The 21,892-nt window shown below is 34.6% G+C and overlaps 1 protein-coding gene across 4 annotated transcripts in view; it reads left to right on the top strand.

Annotated features, from left to right (window-relative positions):
* The first annotated feature begins 2,455 nt into the window (after positions 1–2,455).
* LOC134529751 (calcium/calmodulin-dependent protein kinase type 1) overlaps positions 2,456–21,892 on the top strand; it is a 111,299-nt gene continuing 91,862 nt past the window's right edge. Inside the window, exons 1-2 of one of the 4 annotated variants that reach the window (XM_063364147.1) lie at positions 2,456–2,837; positions 12,948–13,082. In XM_063364147.1, coding sequence (XP_063220217.1) covers positions 2,734–2,837; positions 12,948–13,082 — 239 coding nt within the window. In that variant the 5' untranslated portion in view covers positions 2,456–2,733. The remainder of the gene's footprint in view (positions 2,838–12,947; positions 13,083–21,892) is intronic. The other 3 variants (XM_063364146.1, XM_063364148.1, XM_063364149.1) reach the window with 3 other exon arrangements.

The following is a 21,892-nucleotide window of genomic DNA, read 5'->3' as shown; positions in this document are numbered from 1 at the left end:
AACGTCCATAGGTAATATTTCTGAATCTTCTTTCTTCAGCTCCACAGTCGGCTCTAACTGGCCATACAATATTTCGTACGGTCCTTAATTAAAATGTTCGACTCGACTACGAGTCTTTCACGTGTGCTACGTAATTGATAATGTTTTTAGCCAGCCCGCCGAGGTGCCTGCTCTTCACGCCATTCTAACTCCCCACGGAGAACTTGTACATTGCCCACGCAGGGCGGCATTGCACCTAACGCGAAACTGAACTTCAGAACGCATCATCCCCTGGGACTTGCAACGGTCGCGGACGAGATACCACATCGGGTTCCGCCGCGCCCGTTCCCAGTTTAACATGGCCCACGCCACCACGAGGATGAGCCTCGATTTAAATAATTCCCCTGAACAGAGGGGCTGAAACCACCCTGAGCCCGGGGCTTGCTCGTAGTGTCTTTATTATTATATTTCAGTGTTTATGTTAGTGTTCGCCTTCATCCTTACATACGTGTCCAATTCAGTGTTATGTGTAATTTTCCATTCAGTCATTAGTGTATTTTTCATGTTCCGCACCGTACGGACTACCACTTTCTAAGCACTAGACTTGCCGCTCTCTCGAATCATCGTCACCGTAGCTGTCAGGGTAGCCTGCACCCCTTGATTTGCTAGTCTCCGGTATACCGTAAGACACTAACCAGTACCGCCAATCGAGGGCCATGTGGGCAGAGTGGAGGTCGACGATGATACGGCCAGTCACGTGAAAGTGCCTTATGCGAAGTGAAGGATTGTAACGTGTGCTTCAGTAATAAATCAGTTAAGTTCACGTGTGTTATTTTTATAGTACGGCGTCCCTGGTGGCCATAACAGCCCGGGGGGCCCTTTGTAGACGCGTCCCTGCCTGCAGCCACGAGGCAAAGAACCCCGCCCTCGAGACCAAATTTATTTTCACATAATTTAATTAGCATAATTCCAGGACAGGCAACGGGGACGGCGTCAATGTACTCTGCTACCTTTTATTTCTTTAAGAAGAAATTCTTGTATTTTGTCACTATATTAGAGGACTCTTGGAAAAAATTAGTCTTCCCTAATATTTTCCAGCTGATTGGTGCCTAATTATTGATAGCTCAAAGCTATACTTGAAATGTGTTCTTCTACACAATAGAAACAAATATGGTTCGATACCAATTGGTTACTCAACGACAATGAAAGAAACGTTTAGCACCGTAGCTTTGGTCTTGGAGAAGATAAGGTATCATTAACATCAATGGGTGATTTGTGTGGTCTTAAAAATGGTAAACTTTCTCCTCGTCCATCAAAGTAGCCACACCCCTTTTCTTTGTTTCTTGTGCCTCTGGGATAGCAGAGACAAAACACATAACTGGGTTAGTTAGACACGAGTACCCTAAGAGAGAAGATATGGTCATTGGAGAAAGAAAAAAAGTTATTAACAAACCTTTAGTTAAACGAAAGAAAATCATCTTTCCTCCACTGTATATCTAGCTGGGCCGTATGAAGCAGTTTGTAAAGGCTCTTGATAAGAATGGATCATGCTTTGCATTTATAGGGGGAAAAATGCCTCGCGTCGAATCGCACGCCTACTACACTTGCCCCCACAAAAGGCCATGTTCCTGTGCGAAGTATGCAGAGCACGGAAACGATTAGTGTTGAGTTTTGCGGCTTGATGGTACAGTTAATAATCTTTAATTAATGATGAAAATCAAGTGATGGTGAGATTTTAATAAATAATTTACAATTAAAGAAATCGTAAAATAGTTAGATAAATACATTTAGCGGATTGATATTCACCTGGCACGGCGCAGGAACACAAGGAAACCTGATAGCTACGCGGGTGGAAATCGTCACATTGTCCTCGGGGTTGTTCTCCTTGCTGCACTACATTGCACCAGACTATTTCGTGTTGCGTTTGTTTTACTCACACGCTACAAGGCAGGCGGAATGTGGCTTAACGGCCTGTGTGACAGAGTAGCACCGACGGTTGTGTCAATATATATTCTGCCATATATATACATATACGTGGCAGTTATCACTGATAATACTCTGTTTACCTTTCTAAGAATTACTTTTACCCGCTCTTCAATAGAGTAACCTATATAGAATTCTATATAGGTTACTCTATCTTCAACAGATGGCAGCGCTATTTAAATTTTATATTTTTTACTGAATGCTTTTTAAATTGAATAACTGTTTTTACAGGCTGTATGTCAGCTGTCAAGTAAAAATTAATAATTACTAAATAAGTTTTTTTTTTCTAAATGCATATATATTTCTGATAAATTGCGATCATTTTTTTTGGTTGAAATTAATACATAAGAATTAATTTTTTAACAGATTTTCCACGGTTTTCTTCCAATCGTTTGTTTATCATGTTAGACAATCGCTTGCTTTTATAAAGCTTTTTCTTTTTGACTTGCTAAAATTTGTAAAGAGAATTTAGCGATGACGATGTTGGCGCTTTGTTTCCCAAAATTTTTCTGTAGATGTCGTTAATGTTTGTTCCCTGCGCATTGTGTTATTATTTACAATAAAATTTTATTACAATTGAATAAGTTAAAGTTTTCGTTTAGTTGACGGAAATGAAGGTTAACAATTTTTTTTAAAGGGTGCTATAATTTTCGTTATTATTTTGCTGAGTTTTCGCAGATCTATTGTAAATGAAGTTAACTTAGATAAGAACAGACTGAAAGTAGTGTCGTGTTAATTATTTCATAAATGTAAAATATTTATAATTTCACTATGCCTCTCTTCGGGAAGAAGGACCCTACCAAGAAGTCTAAAAAGGATTCAGATAAACAACCGTCGTTAGAAGACAAATACATCTTGAAGGAACTCTTAGGAACGTAAGTTCTATGGCAGTATTTTACGGAGCTCTTTAATAAATATTTTGCAAAGTTTGAAATGTAAAAAAATCAGCGGGGTGTTGCATATGTTTCGTAAACTGGTAATTTTTCTTGTAGCATCTACTTCGGGAACTGCCATAAATTGGAAACACTAAGTTAGAGACATACATGGGTAAAACTTTATCATGTATCAAAGTTTATTCCTTGATCCTGTTTATATTTATCCTCTTGTACATGATGCTTGCTGTGTTAATTAAGTATGTCGAAAGATCATGATTATAACTTTTTTTTTGCCAGGACCTTTTGACATACTAATTTATAACAGCAAGCGTCATTTACCACAGGATCAATATATTCTTGATCATGTCATGATCATGGGATAAATTTGGATACGTGATTACAACTATAATGACATTAATTTCAGAATTAACCATTTTAACGTTTCCTTTTTTAATAATGCGGTTGCTGCATTGGTGAGAGTCCCTGCTTTGTTTGCAAACAGCTTGACTCAATAAGACAGGGACCTTGAAATTAGAATCTGTTACGTATCGACAGGTATCAAGTGATGTAACAAAGATATTTGCTGTGATTTAGAAAATAATAGTTTTCTAGTTTTTAATGGCTTTTACCCCACAATTTATCTCGACTTCATTGCCCTGTCAACTAGCAAGTTCCTCAGATTTCTATTAAAAATGAGAATAACGTTAATTTGAAAATTACGTCAAGTATCTTTGCACGTCACTTGTTACCGCTACGCGACATGTTCTGATTTTAAGGTCTATCATTAGGTTACTGCTTAGGCAAACGCTTAAACTGTTAATTTGAAACATTATTATTCTTTATAGTTGCAATTAGAAGAACACCTGTCAGATTATGTACAAAACTATTTTCATTGTTAATAAAATACCACTCTTGATACAGGTAGTATCAAAACAAAAAATAAAACATACAGAGTTTACATGGTGCCAATGATTTACAGCAGTGTCATTAGAATCTCAGAGGTAAAATTAATGGGTGGATAAAATTCTTATGTGACGGCTTTTCCGTGAATAAATTAATATAATTCCAAATTTTTTTTAACACTAAAGATGTCCTTTTATTTACCTTGAAAACCGCATTTCTAAATTCCTACCAGTTTCTGAGAAATTACCGTTTATAAGTTGCGTTAGGTAGCCTGTTCAGAGTTGCGATTGCTGCAGTGTATCAACTGTGAGTGTAGCAACTTTATCGTGTGGCTCTCGATATATAAGTACATGTATATTTTGTGTTTGTACATTGTGATGTAGTGGAAGGTAAATACAGTAGAACCTTGCATATCCGACTTTCCCACAACCGACTCCTCCCGATATCCGACCTAGTGTTCGACTGTCGGTGATTCACACGCGCTTCCGGTTGGTGAGCCTGTTAGGCTTGAAGGAGTGACTCATCTACGATATGCTTTGTTTTCGTATCAATAACTGTCAGTTCAGCCGTGAATCTTGATGTGTAATGTGCTCTGACTATAATCTTGTACAGTTCTGTGTTTGTTAACGTCAATACTGTTTGTGTTTTTCCCAATTATTTATTCACGACTACAGAATTTAAAGTGTGCAATACGTAGTGCTTTACGTGTGTGACAATGGCAACTCAAAAACGTAAACGTGTTTGTGTTTCTCTGCAACAAAAACTCGAGATTTTACAACGATTGGACCATGGAGAGTCTGTTATTAAATTAGCTTCTGAGTTGGGTGTAGGGGTGACTACGATAAAAGATTGGAAAAAAACCCGTATAGATCTGGAAACGTACTCAACAACAGTTGAGACAGAAGATGCCTTAAAAAGTAGAAAAATGTTGAAAAAACCAAAACTTGAACTTGTCGATGAAGCATTATGGGTTTGGTTTTGTCAGGAAAGGCGCAAGGGAATACCATTGTCAGGCCCCATCGTAAAGGAAAAAGCCATAAAATTGCATGAAAAGCTGGGAGGTGATCTAGAAAAATTTAGCGCTAGCGAAGGGTGGCTACATAAATACAAAAAATTTAAAAACAGTGTTGTTAGTCTTTTCATACAAGGAAGTGAAAACAAGCTTCTGGTGTATTAATAGAGTTTTTAACTCATGCTTGTTTATTCTTCCCCAAAACACGGTTGCACACTTATATACGAATGCAGTTCCAGGTTTTTCTTCTTAAAAATATTACAAGCTTTGTCACTTGATCGAAACGAATAAGCTAATGATGAAATCCTTCAGTTAACTCTTTTAACTGAGGCACAATTTACTATCCCAGATCAGTTGTCTTGGGGGAAATTGCAGTTGCCGATGCCAATGCTGTTCCACTTTTGCTGTGAATACTAGTTTAACCAATTCCTAAGAGGTGTGTTAAGAAACACAGGGTATCTATGCAGACATTTATTAACAAGTGGAGAGCGACTGGACCATATGTCCATCTCCGACCATGCCTCGTTTGCCACTTTAGGGTCTCATGGAAATACCTACGCTCTCTTACATACCTCACCCCAAGGGAAGAATGGTTGCCACATTGACCTAGAGTTCTAATAGATGCCTGGAGTCAAATTTCCAATCAACTTAACTAAAATGTTTACATATATTTATATAAAAAAAGTTTAAACATTGCCGACCAGCAGGCGTGAAACTTCATATCATTGCTTGTGAGCTGCCGACAATGTGCCCAGATGGTACGACGATTGAGTAAATTTTGGTTGGACGACATGATAACCTCTGTTTACAAAGGGTGAGGTACCTACTAATAGCTTCACACAAGGCCACCACAGTGGCGCGGTCAGCTCGTTCCATTGAATTGGACGGGCTCATTCACACATGGTGGCCACCAGACGATTGGGGGCCGAGGGCTGACCTGGTAGTGCGGCCAGGCTGGTGACGCCACCACGTCAGTTCATTGTCTGCATTGAGACCGTTCATACAGGAGCGACTTTAGACGCAGCCAGAATAGTTTATAGAGATGTCTGATCAGAATTTCGACACGGAACGGTTTGTTTTAGAGATACAGGGAAGGCCTGCAGTATGGGACATTTCTTCGAAGAAGTACTCAGGGAGTAGAAGAAAATAGCCTGTCAAGTGTATATTATTTACTACTACTACTACTACTACTACTACTACTACTACTACTACTACTACTACTACTACTACTACTACTACTACTACTACTACTACTACTACTACCACTACTACTACTACTACTTCTACTACTACTACTATTACTACTATTACTACTACTACTATTACTACTACTACTACTACTACTACTACTACTACTACTAATAAATATATATGTAGGATATGTGAATGTAAATTACAGTTTTACCTATGTATGCATGCGTGGGTAACATGTTGCAGAGGACAGGCAGTGTATATTGCAAATATCTCATTATAAGTGCCCCCCTCCCTCCTCCCAGAACATCTTTATTTTTAAAGGTGGAATTGTAATTTTGGCTGAATTGATAAGTTTATTGTACATTTGGAGTCTACATTAATGTTAAATGGCACATGGCTTTAGTTACTGTTCATTGTGGTTATTTTATATATTTATAAACAAGAACACTTTCATTTAAATTAGTACATTTTTATTTACAGTATTTTTGATTGAAATGAAAACATTAGTTATGTTTCAATCTAAAGCTATATTATTTAGTGTTGCCACATCAATGCACATTTTTCACTGTTGAAATATTTGCTTGTCTCTTATTGTTAATGCAGCAGCTATTCCTCTGCTTTCCCCATCAAATTCGAGGTCTTGAAACCCATAGATGGTAAGCTACAGTTGGGAAAGTTTGCTATTGATTCAAAATCCTGAGCTTTTCTCTCCCAATGTTCAGCATCCAGTACAGACAGGTTTCATGTTTTCCCATATAATCTTAGTGACTTGCACAATCTGGCTTATTGTTCAAAGTCCCAAACAAAAGTAAAAATGCAATTCAGTCATCGTTGATCCACTTCCTAAGTATCAGAAAAAAAACTACTTTTATGTAGTTCAATAACCCTCTTTCATTTTCTCTCTCTCTTACATTCACCAACCCAAAGAAAGATTAATCTAGTAACTTGTTTTTGTTCTTGCAGGTAGACAGTACAGTGCATATGGAAAAGTCTTAACAGATAGCTATTCGAGAAAATATCAACAGCTTGCAAATCTGAAAAGTGTATTTGCTTTAAAAAAAAGTCCTTATCTCTACTACAAACAATTATCTTCTGGACTCACAGTAAAAAATAAAATAACTTCAAGCAATATGGATGAGGAATGGGATGTTGGAAATATTGAATCACAGTCACATTCCCATGATACTACCCTGCCTGGTGCTTGTCAATGTAAAAAAGTTGAGAAGGTGTCCAATGATGTTCAGGAAGTAGTCAAAGTACCTACTCAAGAGTGGGCTGCAGTTAAAAGAGGAAAGAGAAAGGGCCGGGAAGAACGAGATAAAGCTCTTAGAAATGTTGGAAATAGTTTGTTATTGTTGTTCGAGGCCCTAAAGAAATACCCCACCATTTCAGATTTAAATTCCGAATGCAACTTATGCAAATCATTGAACATGCCCAGTCCCACAACCCAGTAGTTGAACATTTGCATTTGGGGAATGGAGGACCGCGTATGTATTCAGCTCAGACAGAGCTATCATCTTGGTCTCCATTCAACCCTGCGGCCACACCAAGGACATCATATCCTCATCGAATTGTGAACATCACCTCTCTTGATGAATCACGTGATTCATGTGAAAGCAGTTATACCAACATTAGCAGTATAATTGATATTATTTAAAATATGTCCATGTTTACCATGGTTTTGTATTTCATTAAAAAAATCTTTATTCAGTTCTCAACTTAAGTGGACTATATCATAAACCTATAAAATAATAAATTGTAATTGAATCGTAAATTTCGAAAATGGCCCATCTTAGAAATCTGTAATAATTCTTAGCGGGCTTAGGTTTTTTATGAACACATACAATAATTTATGAACAAGAAGGTTTATACAAGACTAGCTGCCCGACCCGGCTTCGCACGGCTATACTAATGGAAAAAAATTAAGCCACATCTCCCATTTACAGTAATGGTAAATAAAAAAAATTCAGTGAAAATTTATTACAATGCTGTATAATGTACTGGAGAGAAAATGAATAACACCGATGGTTTCCCGACTCGTGCACACAACGTACAACTGATGTACCCGTACTTCGCTACGGCAGTCTACAGGCAGATCACTCTTGCACCGCTCATTATACATGCCCCTCCTCGTGGGTACGCCACTGCCGCGCGATGCCCGTTGCCATGGAGACGCAGAAGGCATGAACAATGCAAAATCCTGTTCTCATGCAGACAAAGTACCCACTGTTGCCTGGTTTTAACCACCCATGGGATCTAATTTTCGGAAAATGTCATCCTGCGTAACATAAGGAACATTACTGTGAAGTTTCAAGTCTGTAAAATATATATACTTGAAAAAAGGGGCAATAAAAAAACAAATTAAACACAGAGAGAGGAAAAAAAAACAATAGTTTAGGTTTGCGATTTGAAGTGATAAAAAGTATTTAAATACTAATTGAACTCTTATGAGGGTACTGATTGCTTCATTGTTAATATCACACGGGTGTTTTTTACTTATATGGGAAAATTAAGAATGATAAGGCATCTAGTGCGTGGCAACAATGTTAATAGGCAATAGGAAATAAACTTCTATGCGCCTGCGGCATTGTCAACACACACTTCGTACGTGTACTGCATGTTGTATCTAACCCCCTCCAACTAATTTGATTCTAAATTGGACTTTTAGTAAGGATCCCTAATGTTATTGATAATATAATATAGCCTATAGCCTTCCTCGTTAAATGTACTATCCAACACTGAAAGAATTTTTCAAATCGGACCAGTGGTTCCTGAGATTAGCGCGTTCAAACAAACAAACAAGCAAACAAACTCTTCAGCTTTATAATATTAGTATAGATTTAATGGTTTGTAATCTAATTATAAAAAATAGGCAAATTTGTCAAATGGTACACAATAAATTCAGCATTTTTTGTCTCCTAAAAATATTTGTGTTTCGGAGAGAGACCTCTCGAAATTTACGATTAAATTTTTTTTTGTATTCTTACCTTATTGTAATGACTAGCTTCTCCTCAGGTGGTATGCTGTCCCTCATAACGGTGTTACAGCTAGTGACATCATCTTTTAATAACTGCAGTAGTTGATCAAATGATATTACACTAATTTGCATAATAATGTAAAACTTATCTAGAGTATTCCTAAGATCATTATATAGTATGTAAAAAAACTCCTTTTGATGACTAATCTCGCATTAGATATTACCATGAGAGAATTACCTTCTGCAATGCTTTTTGTTAAGTAAAAACATAGCAAGAGCATCTGCCTCATCAATATCCATTTTGCGACTGAAAATATTTTGACTATTTTGTGGTGGCACCTCCAGTGGTGGTACGGCCAGTGAAGCGGGCCACCAAGAAACGTGGCCATGCCACCGTGATGGCTTCGTGTGAAGCGGCCCTTTGGGCATAAATAAAGTGCTATTTTATGAACCAAGTTTGACAAAATGTATAATAGCCTAAGCAAGGCTGGAAAAGTTAAGTTTGGAAATTTTATGAAAATCGGTTAAGCATGTACCTACTTACCCAGTCAGTAGCATTTTGCAGATACCTAACTTACATTGGAACACTGTACTACTGAGCTAATCTTGTGCATGCTTGTTTTTGTTAAAACTTGATTATGGTGCATTTTTCTGCTTTCTAAAACAAGTTTATACTAATCAACTTTGACGAGCAGGAACATTTTTTCTAAAGGATTGTAAGAAATTTTTTTTTGTCTTTCATATTAATCTGTTAAATATTATACATGATTACGATACCAAACTATTGAAATAACTATGTTTCGAAATAGCAATAGCAGCAGACAGTATTAACGTTTTAATTAAAAAATGGAATTTCTTGTAATGAATCTACAAAACATATTTTGCTACATTCGAGTAAGTACAATGTAGCATTCTGCAAGCTTTCCTGCTGAGCTGGCAGTTCTCGAAGTGCAGTGTCATCTCTCACCCTCCCAACTTCCTTAACAAACCCAGTGGACTATTCAAAGACAGTTATAATGCTGAGTAGGTGTAGGATTGTGAGCAAGCCACCAGTCAAATGTTAGCCAGCAACTTCCAGATGGACTGCAGGATTTTGTTGGCAATATTGCCCTTAATAGCTGTGCAAGGCCTTTCTCTTATCAAAACTGTGTGGAAAAAAAATCCTTTCAATGTTGGGAATTATTTTAGGCACAATGGTCTTTTGTTGCTGCTGGTAATACAAACAGTGTCACATACCCTTCCCGTTTATATGCACTTAAGTGTGCCTGTGTTTGAAAATAAAATTAATTAAGTGGCCAGTAGAGAAACAGATAGTATTGTATCATGTGCATAAGCCAATGAAACTGGTGATAAATTGGTTCAGGCTGTGTACTCTCTGTTATTCTCCATGAAGCCAGTGAAACTAGTGATTTTAAGGCTCAACTTCCTCTATCTAGTTCGGTTATTGCTATTTCACATCATTATTTTTGTTGAAATTTTTATGTATGTTTCACTATGTAAATATTCCATATTACTTTTTGTTAATTTTGGCACCATGCAGAAAAATATAAATATTTAAAATGTTTGCCTGACTTAATGCATAATGGTCGCTCACTAGAAGTTAATTTTCAAGAACTTACATTTACTGTAAATTATGGTGTACTGCTCCACCAAATAAGTTTTACTTTTATTATGTAGCACTTCAGAAGTTATGTTCAATACTGGAGGGTGTTTCATATCAATAGACCAACTTACAAAAACTAAATTTACATATTTGGAAAGCTGGTTTTGTAATATCTTTTCACAAAATGGTGAAATTGTTTTAACTCTCATTAAACAATTTTTAGTGTTAGTGGTTTGTGTACAGCTTTCTGCTAATTCATTTTATATACATATTTTTAATTTTTATTTTAGAAATAGTTTATGTATAATTATATTTTAAGCAAATTGGATTATGTAATTACAGATTAAGTGTCTATGTTTGAGTGAAGTAAATAAATTATTACATTATTACTAGCCAAACTACCGGACTGTGTACTTTTGTAACCATTGATTATTAATTTGAAAGTATTACCACAGCTTACAATCGTGGAATAATTATGTACTTAGGAGAGAAAAAAAAAACTAGTTAAACAGTACAAGATATTCATCATCAGGGTTGCTACATTTATAGGAAACTGTTAAACTGTGTTGTAGGAAAATGAAAATGGTCAGGTAAAATAAGAAAAATTTGTGGAATTCACAAAACATTTCTAGAATTTCTTGTTTCACACTGGGTTGATTCCATTGCAACTGTTGTTACATTTGCACATCTATAAATTTTGTAAATTAAAATAACATATTTTATATATATTTTCAACATTTGTCTCTAGTTTCCTTATCCCCTATTTTCTAAACTCATCATTAGTAGTTGTTTTGTCAGGCCACAAATCTGTGAAGGTTGCTCATGCCAACTTGCATCATTGATCTGTTATGTTCTAGTATTTAAAACAATTTTTTGCCCCTTGTATTTTAATTTTATTCTTGATTCAGAAACATGGTTAAAAAGCCTTAGTCTTTCCTTATGTTGACATACAGTTCATAGCTACGATTTGATTGGAAATGACCATACCCTACTCTGGATAGTGGAGGAGTTTGTATGTTTATATTCCAAACTAGATTTAAAAGGTTTGCAATAGGTACAGAAGAAAGCCAAATCAGTTTGTGTGTGATTATAAATGTTTGTACACCATTTATATAATTTTAAACATACAACAATATTTGCCATGTACAAAACATTCTAATTATTTCTAATTAAAAAAAAAAATTATCATATATTCATCAAATTTTACCTTACACTTCCTTTTCAATCATTACATGATTACCATGTATCCCATGTTATAATGTATTCCATTTTACAATCTTATCATAGCATATTGCCAATGTAATGTTCAGGAATGGGAATTTTTAAATCAATTGAGTTACATATGTAAATAACATCTAACTAACTTGCACTGCACAATGGATGATATTTGTTGCATTTTCTATTTACTCAGAGACCTCCTTAGGAGAGTATGTAATGTGGTGGCCATGTCATTAAGAAAGAAAGTTATGACTGCTTACCCATAATTCCTTAGAAAATGACATATTTAAGCTCTTGTAATAAAGTTATAAAACACAGCAACAGCATTGTTTGTATTTTATACCAATGCTTACATTATGCAGAAAAAGCAAACTATTTTCCTTAATTAATAAAGAATGTGTATAAAATACGTTATTTTCATAAACAGCACTATTTAACTGTATTTTTTGCTCCTGTGTAAGGGTACCAAATTATGAGTTATGACAGTTAAATTTTTTCCTGAAACATTGAGCCAAAGCTGATTCCTTCCCCAACCTTAATTAATTATCTTGTTAAATGTTGCAGTCTCATTGATCTCATAGTTGATCAGACAAGTCCAAATTAAATACAAAATTAAAACGTATTTCAGATAGACATTTTCTAATTTTTTATTGTATGACTAATGTAATTTTTTTCAATAAATGCTTTGAATCTGTGGTCAAAAAGATTTTTAAAAATCTTTGAGTTATTAATCATAAAATATTTGCCATTGTAACATCTTATATTTTAATGTACATTTAATACTAGTATATTACAATCAAGGGTATACTTTTCAGTGTATTCACATTAATCTGAAGTACAAACAGCATTAATACTGTGCATTCTTTGCAACCTGTCTTGGCTTCTGTTGGGCTGTTTTGTTCCCTAAAGTAATGCCTTTGAAGAAGTACACTCTTATTAGCCAATTACAGAATCCAGTATGGAAACACAGAAAACATCATCATATCAATTGCTGAAAACTTGCAGTGCTCATAGCTGCAAGCAAGGCCCCATGCATAGAATCGGGGAATAAATATTGTTAAGTGTGCAGCAATTTTTAAAGTGAAATAGCATTTTGGTTTTTCTGTTTGTAGTTAAAAACTTTGTTGTTTAAAATTAGAGAATAAATAGCCTAGAAAACAGAGTGGATAACTTAATTTAATGAATACTTTCTTGTGGTTTCAGTGGTGCATTTTCAGAAGTAAGATTAGCTGAAAGCAAAGAGAAGCCAGGAATGCTCTATGCTGTGAAAATAATTGATAAGAAGGCACTGAAAGGCAAGGAAGATTCTTTAGAAAATGAAATCAAAGTTCTCAGAAGGTAAGAAAGAGAGTTTGCTTCTATACTTAGAGATTTTCTTTGTGTGTTTTAAAGTACAATTCATATTTTTTTTGTTTGCAAAAAAATATCTAGTTAAATGTTTAACTTGGTACAGCAGGAAATACATGTAGGTTCAGTGAGTGTGAGTTTGTTTCATAATAATGTATTGACTTGAAGCTGTATTTTGTTCAAGGTCCTATAGAGCATTGTTTGGTGTAGATTTAATTAAATTTTTATGAATGTGTAGGGAAAATATGTTGTTTGTGTTTTGTAGGGGAACCTGGGCAGATATGAGCTGTCAGGTAATATGAGAAATTAGAAACTCTGTGGCATCTTGTCAAGGCTTGAAATTAACACTTCAAATTTACCCAGGAGTGTAAAAGCACAATCTTGCCACTCCAAAATTCTCATTTATCTTATCAATTATTAATAATATTAGGAAATACTAAAATACACTAGAGACTAACACTGGACAGCTCAATACTAACAACACATGCAAGTGTGTGAAAAATGACAGCAGCAATCCTAACGGCTATAGGTGCCAAATGCCAGCAAATTAAAGTTATCATATGTTTAATAGGACTTTACAGTGCAATTTCGCTTCTAACATCTTATTTTTTGGCAGATATTATCTAGTTAAAAGTCCATCATTTTTCAACTGTAGCCTGAAGATACAAAATGAGTAGGTACAGTGTTGTTGTTGTGAAAGGGAAAATGAGCCAGAGTCACAAACAGGGCACTCATAAAATAATATAGTTATAGAAATGGTGTGTGATGTATGAAATATTAAAATATCTGAAGTTTGGCAGTTTAACATAATTTCTTTAAGTTGTCAGTTTTCCAGGTTTTAATTTTAGTTGTAGCATTGGTGAAGTACAATATGGCATCTACAATAAGAAATCTATCTTACTGTTTCAATAACTGGCACCAATTTAATGTGCTTCTAAATTACCATTTTCCACAACTGAGATTTATATATTTACAAAAATAATTCATAAATACAACCCTGATTCGTACTTTTAGCTTATTATTTAAATTTTGATATTAATGCCCATTGTGTGTAGTTCAAATAATTCTGAAAGTAGGCATACACATGTTTTAAAACTTTTCTCCCTACAATAAACATTGATTTTAATAGGCACATCTGAACATTTACGGTAGGATTAGAGGTGGCAAAAACTTGTTACATCAGCAGGAAGTCTAGTTATTCATGGAGATAAATTTTTTATGGAAATGCGTTGGGACTGTAGCCTCTGAGGATGGGTGTTGTTTTGTCATATGGGGGGGGGGGGGGGGGGGTTTTCGAGTCAGCATAAATAGAGAGCTTGGGCGCCACCACGTGGATGGGCATGTGGACCCGGCTATTGACTCTGTCCCTGGGCAGTGACGTGCCCCATGGGGAGCTAGGCTCGATTTTCCCCTGCGCGGATACACTGCAACTTAGCGGCCCGCTCTCAGTGGCAGGCACGCTAGGTTATCAGCGAAGACAACTGCCAGTGGGGACTTGAGGTGCCCCACACACCTCAGTGTCTGAACACGAACGAGTCAGGGTGACTTCGGTTTTATTGGGGCTGTCACGTACATTGACAAGACTCTGAGTAATCACACCATGAGGAGTTGTTACGTATAAAATAGTGAATATTACCAACTGCAAGTAGTCTAGCTTAAATGCTGACCAGGACACCGCATGGCCTGGCCCTGAAAGTACCAAGATCGCCGTGTGATTTAAAACACTCCGGAGAGGTTTAAACGATTAGGTAAAAGTCTATCGCCAGGGAAGGCTTCAAAGATGAAAAGAAAAAGTTTGAAGGTACTTAACGACGGCAGATGTTAACAGATCAGTAACGAGCAACAGGTTGTAGTCGACGAGGTGCGGAGATGCTTCCTACCCCGGACTGCGAACGGAAGAGACTGGGCATTGGCCAGGGTGTCATGGCCGCAGGAAGTGGTGAATCTACAGTTAGTTGATTAATATAGCAAAGCAAATATACATAACATGTTTAAACCCTTCAAGAATTACACGTTAATTTAGGATTCATGACTACGTATTGCAATTATTTATTTATTAAGTTCACTATTTTTAAAGGGGAAGTCTTCACCGCTCAACGAGGGTGTGCGCTGAAAGGGGTCGCGCATGGCGCTGCCCTGTCCTCATAATTAGCTGAAAACAATTACCCTGGGAAAAAAATAGAAATAGTAAAAGAAAACCAAACTTAGTAATTTGACTAAATTATAAATGGTGTGAGGCCGTAACACAGTGCCTCTTGCCGGGCGGCCGAACACATGCACACACACATGCACTCGTTGGCGGGAGGTTGGAAACTAAGGGTGTCGGTGGGAGGAGAGAGGTTTGGTAGCAGCGTGAGGCACATCGAGCTTAGGGAGGGCATAGCCCTGGTCGACGCCAGTGTCAAAGGGTGGGTGAGGTTGCAAAAATTACTGTTCTAGCATTTCATCTAATGGTTTGTAGATGCATTCAATCATGAGCCATTCTCTTAACAATATTTTGCCATTATACAGCCTGATTTCCTCATATGAAATAGAACTTTTGACTTGAGTTTTAACTGTATTATGTAATATTCTTAAACTTCGTTAAGCTGAAACTATACATTAATTTTGTCAGAAAACTATTAGAATGAATGAATGAGGCTTAATATCTTTTTGACGTTGAGGTTATGAGAGTAATATTGCGGTAAAGAAATGACTGCTTTCCTTATTTCATAGTAATTCTTTTTCTTTTAAGCAAATTTATTAAAAATGTTTAAATATACTGAAATTGACCAATAAACAAGACAAAATCAGTTAACCATATAGAATACACGTGTCGGATAAATTACGTTTGCCTATAAAACATTATTTAAACAATATTCAAACAAGACAAGAAATAATCAAACGTTGTCAATTTTCCTTATCCTAAAAAGGGGCCTCAAACTATACCTGACACAAACAAATTAATTAAAAACCGGATGATACATTGGGTAGTGGCTGCTGTACAAGCCAAATCAAGCACGTTATTCCCTATTGTGTTTATATCATATTACTGTTTTACGTAAACCAAGATATCCATGATAAAATATAATAATGTGGTTATAAAACAATACATTATAAAAAAAACTAAGTGTACACAATACCAGATATTAGTTACACTGTAAACTACACATTGTTTGCCGTAATGACACTCAGCTGTTTTAAATGTATGTATTCCCTGATACCTGGTTCCTTGGGCGTACCTAAATGTAAAATTGGTAAACAATCTCAATATAAAAACATTCCAGTAATTCCAAATTATATTTTCTTAGTACAAAATAATTTGACGTAATGAAATTAAATTTATCACTTCATGATGTATTTAGCAGTTGAGGGAAGGATATGGGAGAGGAAAGTTGGCGGAGAAGAGTGCGGCAGGAGGGAAATGGAGGAATGAACTAGAAAAGGGTTACTACAGAAGCTCAAAGATGCAAAATTTCTAAATATGATTAGACCATTAGCTTTTCACCGTTGGTACTGTTTGTTGGGAAAAAAAATGTCGTTAGGCGATAATATTATTTTATAAAGTAAAGTACTGCAGTGTGTCAAAAAAGGCAATTTGGAAATATTAATTTTAATTTAAAATGTTTTTTTTTTTTTTGACAAAATTGTAACTTGTCTGTAAATTGTTCATAGGTAAAACATTTCTTGGCTGTAGGTCTAACTGTATGAGCTTGTATGTTGCTTTCATGTAGCTAGTTTGAGAAGAATTTCCAAGATATTTATTGTGAATAAGGTGTGTGTGGCATAATCCAGGAGTTTTTTTTCTCATAAGAAAATTTAGGCCAATGTAACTTAATGTAATGGTGTTCTTAGTTATGCTGCCTTTGACAATAAACTATTTCACAGACATCAATTTAAATTATACCCTAGTTTACCGCAGTTAATTTCAAAAACTGTTTATTTACAAATAACAATGCCAGACATTTTATGAAGGCAAGTATTCTTTTTGTTTGTGCACTGATAACTTTTTATATTATGTGTAGGATAATAACCCATTATTACACTGAAATATAAATCTATGGAAAAATCCAGAGATGTCGGGCATACAGATTCTGTCGCCAACTATCCTAAATTAATCACACAAATGCAGATAACACACACAGTGTGTGTTTCCCATGCTAGTATGTTAGTTTCTCAGCCTTATATGTATAAAATAATTTGTTGCTTCCCATGATTCAATGGCCAAGCCGTTTGTTGAGGAATGACTGAGTTATCATTTAAAAATTTAATTGTACTTGTTAGTCTCTGCATTGACATTAACTTTAGAAAAATTACTTATCAAGTAAAATGCAAAATTTTACGTTAATATTGTTTTCTGCTTTTTCTTGAGATGTTTTTTTAAACATGTAGTGCAAGTAGCTCGAGTTACCGCTAAAACTTTTAAATTATGTTAAACATTTTTTTGCCTTTCGCAAATAAATTATACAGCTGACAAGAACGAGACTATTCTATCTTGGTTCATGAGCCTGCTGTGGTCATAGAGGCCCCAGATACAGCCCTTGCATGTGTTATTCATATGTGGGACTAGATGTTTAAACTGCAAACCCCTATCCCCCAGGTCGTGAAAGAGCCACAGACATTAACATCCATGCAGTAATTACGTGCTAAAATATAATATAATGTTTACAAAAGAGTTTTGTTTTGCTGATAAACTGTAATCTTCTTTAATCAATAAGCATCATTTAGCGAAATGGTCAAAGACCATTGAGCTGTACGAGTGCTGCTTACCAAATTTCTCTCATGCTTTGTGCGCTATGTATCTCTTTACAGCACACAATGGTCATGTAATAAGTTTATGTATTGAGTAGTTATGGTTAGTTTTGTGTGATTTTTATATGTAATATTTAAATTTAATTTAATTTTAAAATTAATGTTTAATCACATGACTGACAATGACCACTAGTGTTTATGCGTGCCCCTCCCCCCTCCCCCTCACCCAAGTCACTTCACGATTTGTTTAAAATACCATGTAATTTTGCTAAAAGGAATTTTGTTGTATCACTAGTCGGTTTTGATCACTTACCACATATATCTTTTTAGCCTGACCGTGTAGCGTGATATGGGTCTCATGTAAGCTGCTTGCATTGCTCTCAGGCATTTCCTACCGTGTAGTCGAGGTGTATGATGTGCAAGGATGTAATAAATGACTTTCACATAAATAATTTTTTTGGCCTTATAGGTGGTGTCACGTTCTAAGATGTAGTCTAGCCATGTCTTTTTGCCTTTAAAATAACAAAGAGTGGAAACATGGAAAGTGTGTCAATAATTAGAAAACAGGGGGGTGAGAGGGGATGGCATCATTGTAATTTTTTGGATTATTTTTATTTAGGTTTTTAATTAGGAGTTTCCATCACCCTACTTTACATTTCCTTTTATTTCGTAATTTTTCTTAGAGCGTTTTTTGACCTTAATTTCTTCTACAGGCAACTTGGCTCACTTAGCACACCTACATGGTGCCTAAGCTTTCCCTCTCCTTTTCCTTCGAGGCGCACTGTTCTTGTAGCACAGTACGCCATAGGACCATCTGTCGGCCAAAGTTTAAACTATTTTGCCTTACCCTATGTCTGCTTTCACGCTCTCTATGCCATCTCCCGGCCTCTTTTGGAACTAATTTCAGGCCCCCCATGCCTAAATTTAATGCTATGCATGCCATCTTCTGGCCTTATTGTAAACTACGTTTTACTTGAAACTTTCTCCTCCCTCTGAGAGGGGCCTTTAATAGTGTTTGTCCTCCACCCCTCCTGAGCAGTGGTGTTGTAACTATAGTCCTAGGCGGACCAACCACTTGATGTTTACGTCTAGAGAACTGTGACCTAACTTTTACTACTGTGTCTAGTCCCGTAATCTGGGAAGTATCTTCTCAATTTTGTTACTTCTCTCTCTTAATGTTTTGGTTGGCCATGTAGTGCGGTAGTGTTTTTTTTTTTTTTGTCGTCGTCTACATCCCTCTTGACTTTGGTCATCTGACCAACTTGTCGTAGCAAACCAGGACTCCTTTCCACCATACTGGTAAGTGAGAACCACTGACCTTAATTTTCCCTATAAATTTTGTTTTTGTTTTGACACAATCATGTTGGTTTGACTTAGCACTTTCTTACCTCAGCTCTCAATTTTTTTTTTCTTAGTAGGTTCAAGTTCACCCTCAGGCCTGAACTCACTTCCATGCTCCTTGACCTGCATAAATTCCTCCAGACTACGGTTTCCTGCTCTTTCCTTACAACGCTGGTCTAGCAGAGTTGTTGAGTCCCTCACACCCTGCTGCCAGCATGGGGCATATAAGTTGTGTGTCATAGAAACAAACGTAACTTCTGTTATTCCAATAAATTTACCTTTATTTCGTTTTGAATTATCAGTGAAGGAACAAATTTATCTTTTTGAGATCACTGTAAAGAACATATTGTATAATTCATCTGTTACTATTCAAAGGTGTTAAAAAGAATTCAAAATTAAGCTTCTACATACGGTTGTATATTGGTCACATATTTATGTTATGTAAAAAAAGTAAATTAAATTTAACATATTATGTTGACTGGCCAGCTTGAAATCCAATTTGGAAAATACGTTTGTATTTTATATCTTTTGACGTGATAACGTCTTATAAATCAATGAACGCCGGCTGCACGCACGAAAAATTGTCACATTCTGCCTGAGCTGAGTGTGCGATAAAATCTATAATATCAAACAGGTTAAGGCGGGATTTTTAACTAATTGTTCGTGATTATATTTAAACAAATTATTTAAATTAAATTTGCAAAAACTCTAAATAATATTTGAAAATTAAAAAGTATGCAATTTTTCATCAATGTTTCCTGATGAAGTTATCACGTAAAATTATCGTCCATAAACCGAATTATTGTATGATTAATTTTATTTTCTCTTACAAACAAAAGTTTATCATGTGTTTTAAACTTAACATTTTAAACATTTGTCCTGCAGTTTTAATCTTAGTTATTGTTGAAGACAAACTTTAGAAACAGTTTTCATATCTTAGTTATTAGCTTCTCCTAAATTTCTTAAACAAAATGCAGACCCGAAAGCAAATTAATAATGATCAAAGTTCACAGTTTTATTAGGTTATAATTGATAATTTCACCTTTTATGTTTTTCTTTTGTGATCCACCCCAGTTCTTCTGAAGTCTTGGAAAGCAACCTATTAAACATTGATTACGTTCTTAATTATATATTAACACATTGCCAGCACGCCAAGCAGAAAGATGTTAAATTCCAGCCCTAAATAAACTGTTAATAAAAAATGGGTGCGTGTACTTATGTACGCACGTTAGAAGTTATAGTTCTTTGGCATCTTTAAAAATAGTTTTTTATTGCATGCAAATAATTAATTACAATAAAATAATAAAAGGGCTGGAAAAAGATAGTCAACACAGTCAATAAAGTTCAGTTTAAATTAGAAAAATTGAATAAATAAAATTTAGAGAATAATAAATATGTAACATAATTTCTACAAAATATCATAAGATTCTTAATTTTAAATATTTATTATTGATAATTTAATATTTTAAAAGAAAATAAATAAATTTAAAATAAATTCAAAAATTTAATTTAAGTTCATTCATTTTTTAAATATTTATTATTTTCTTAATTTTTCATTTTTATCAAAAAAGTTTTCATTATATTTGTTTATTTATTTTTATAAATATTTATTATTTATTCAATTTAATAATACATATTAAAAGTTAATATTTTAATTAATGTTCAATTTTAATTTTTATCGCAATTTTTTTTATTAAAAGTTTTATTACATTTATTTCTTTATTTTGTAAATATTAAATAACCAATAATAAATATTTAACATTAAAAATTTAATGATATTTTGTATTTATTATATTAAATAATATTTTAATTTATATCAATAAATAATACATACCGATAGTTAACCTCAATTATATTGGAGCACTTGAAAAAGTATATAAGTACAATTTTTTTAACTAATATTTACGAATAGTAAATAATATTAATCAAAATATTCAATTTAAATCACTACCGAATATAATTTATTAGCACATATATAATTCGCACTTGTATGAAACTAAAACACGTATTGTGAATGTAGAAACTAGAAACATGTGGATATATATTATAAATATTAAAACAGTGATCAGAGGCGACGAGCGTGCCAACATGCGCGACTAATAGAGGTTCTATTTCTATTTTGTTGGTAGCTTTTTTCGAGACTTAATGAGTGGTTTAGCGGGCAGCTTCAACCTGTTAATTTTGTGTTACAGTGATGCGCACACATCTTAAAAATTCACTCATCATTTTTTCATAACGTGCCTAAAGAAGTATAACTTCAAAAAGTCTTTATGGGAGGGCAAGTGTAACAAAAGCAATCTCCACCTATTAAAACATCACAACCATAGTAGAATCAAAAAAATTATGAAATTACATTAAGTTCCAAAAATCTATTTTAACATTAATGAAAGATAAAATAATTTTTAAACATGCTTCCAAAAATTTTATTTAAATACAAATTCTTTTGAGTGTCAGTGATAAGATGCACTACCAATTAGCTTTAGAGTTTCTGTAATGCTCTCATAGCAATAGGTAATTATTAATATTTATTACTTTTATGATTTTGAAGTAATAATTAGCTTGGTTTTATAATAATTAACCTTCTCATTAATAAATTAATTTTATTGTTTAACCATTTTTTAATAATATTTTTGTAATTTTTTATTATTTATGAAAATAAAGATCTTAAACAGAAATAAGCAGTTTCTTAAGAGCTTTTGAAAATATCTTTTGTCATTAATTACAAATTT

The sequence above is a fragment of the Bacillus rossius genome, chromosome 2, assembly GCF_032445375.1.
Source record: "Bacillus rossius redtenbacheri isolate Brsri chromosome 2, Brsri_v3, whole genome shotgun sequence".
NCBI classification, from domain to species: Eukaryota; Metazoa; Arthropoda; class Insecta; order Phasmatodea; family Bacillidae; genus Bacillus; species Bacillus rossius.
The sequence above is the reverse complement of the archived record's forward strand: the minus strand, read 5'-3'. Positions and strand labels throughout refer to the sequence as shown.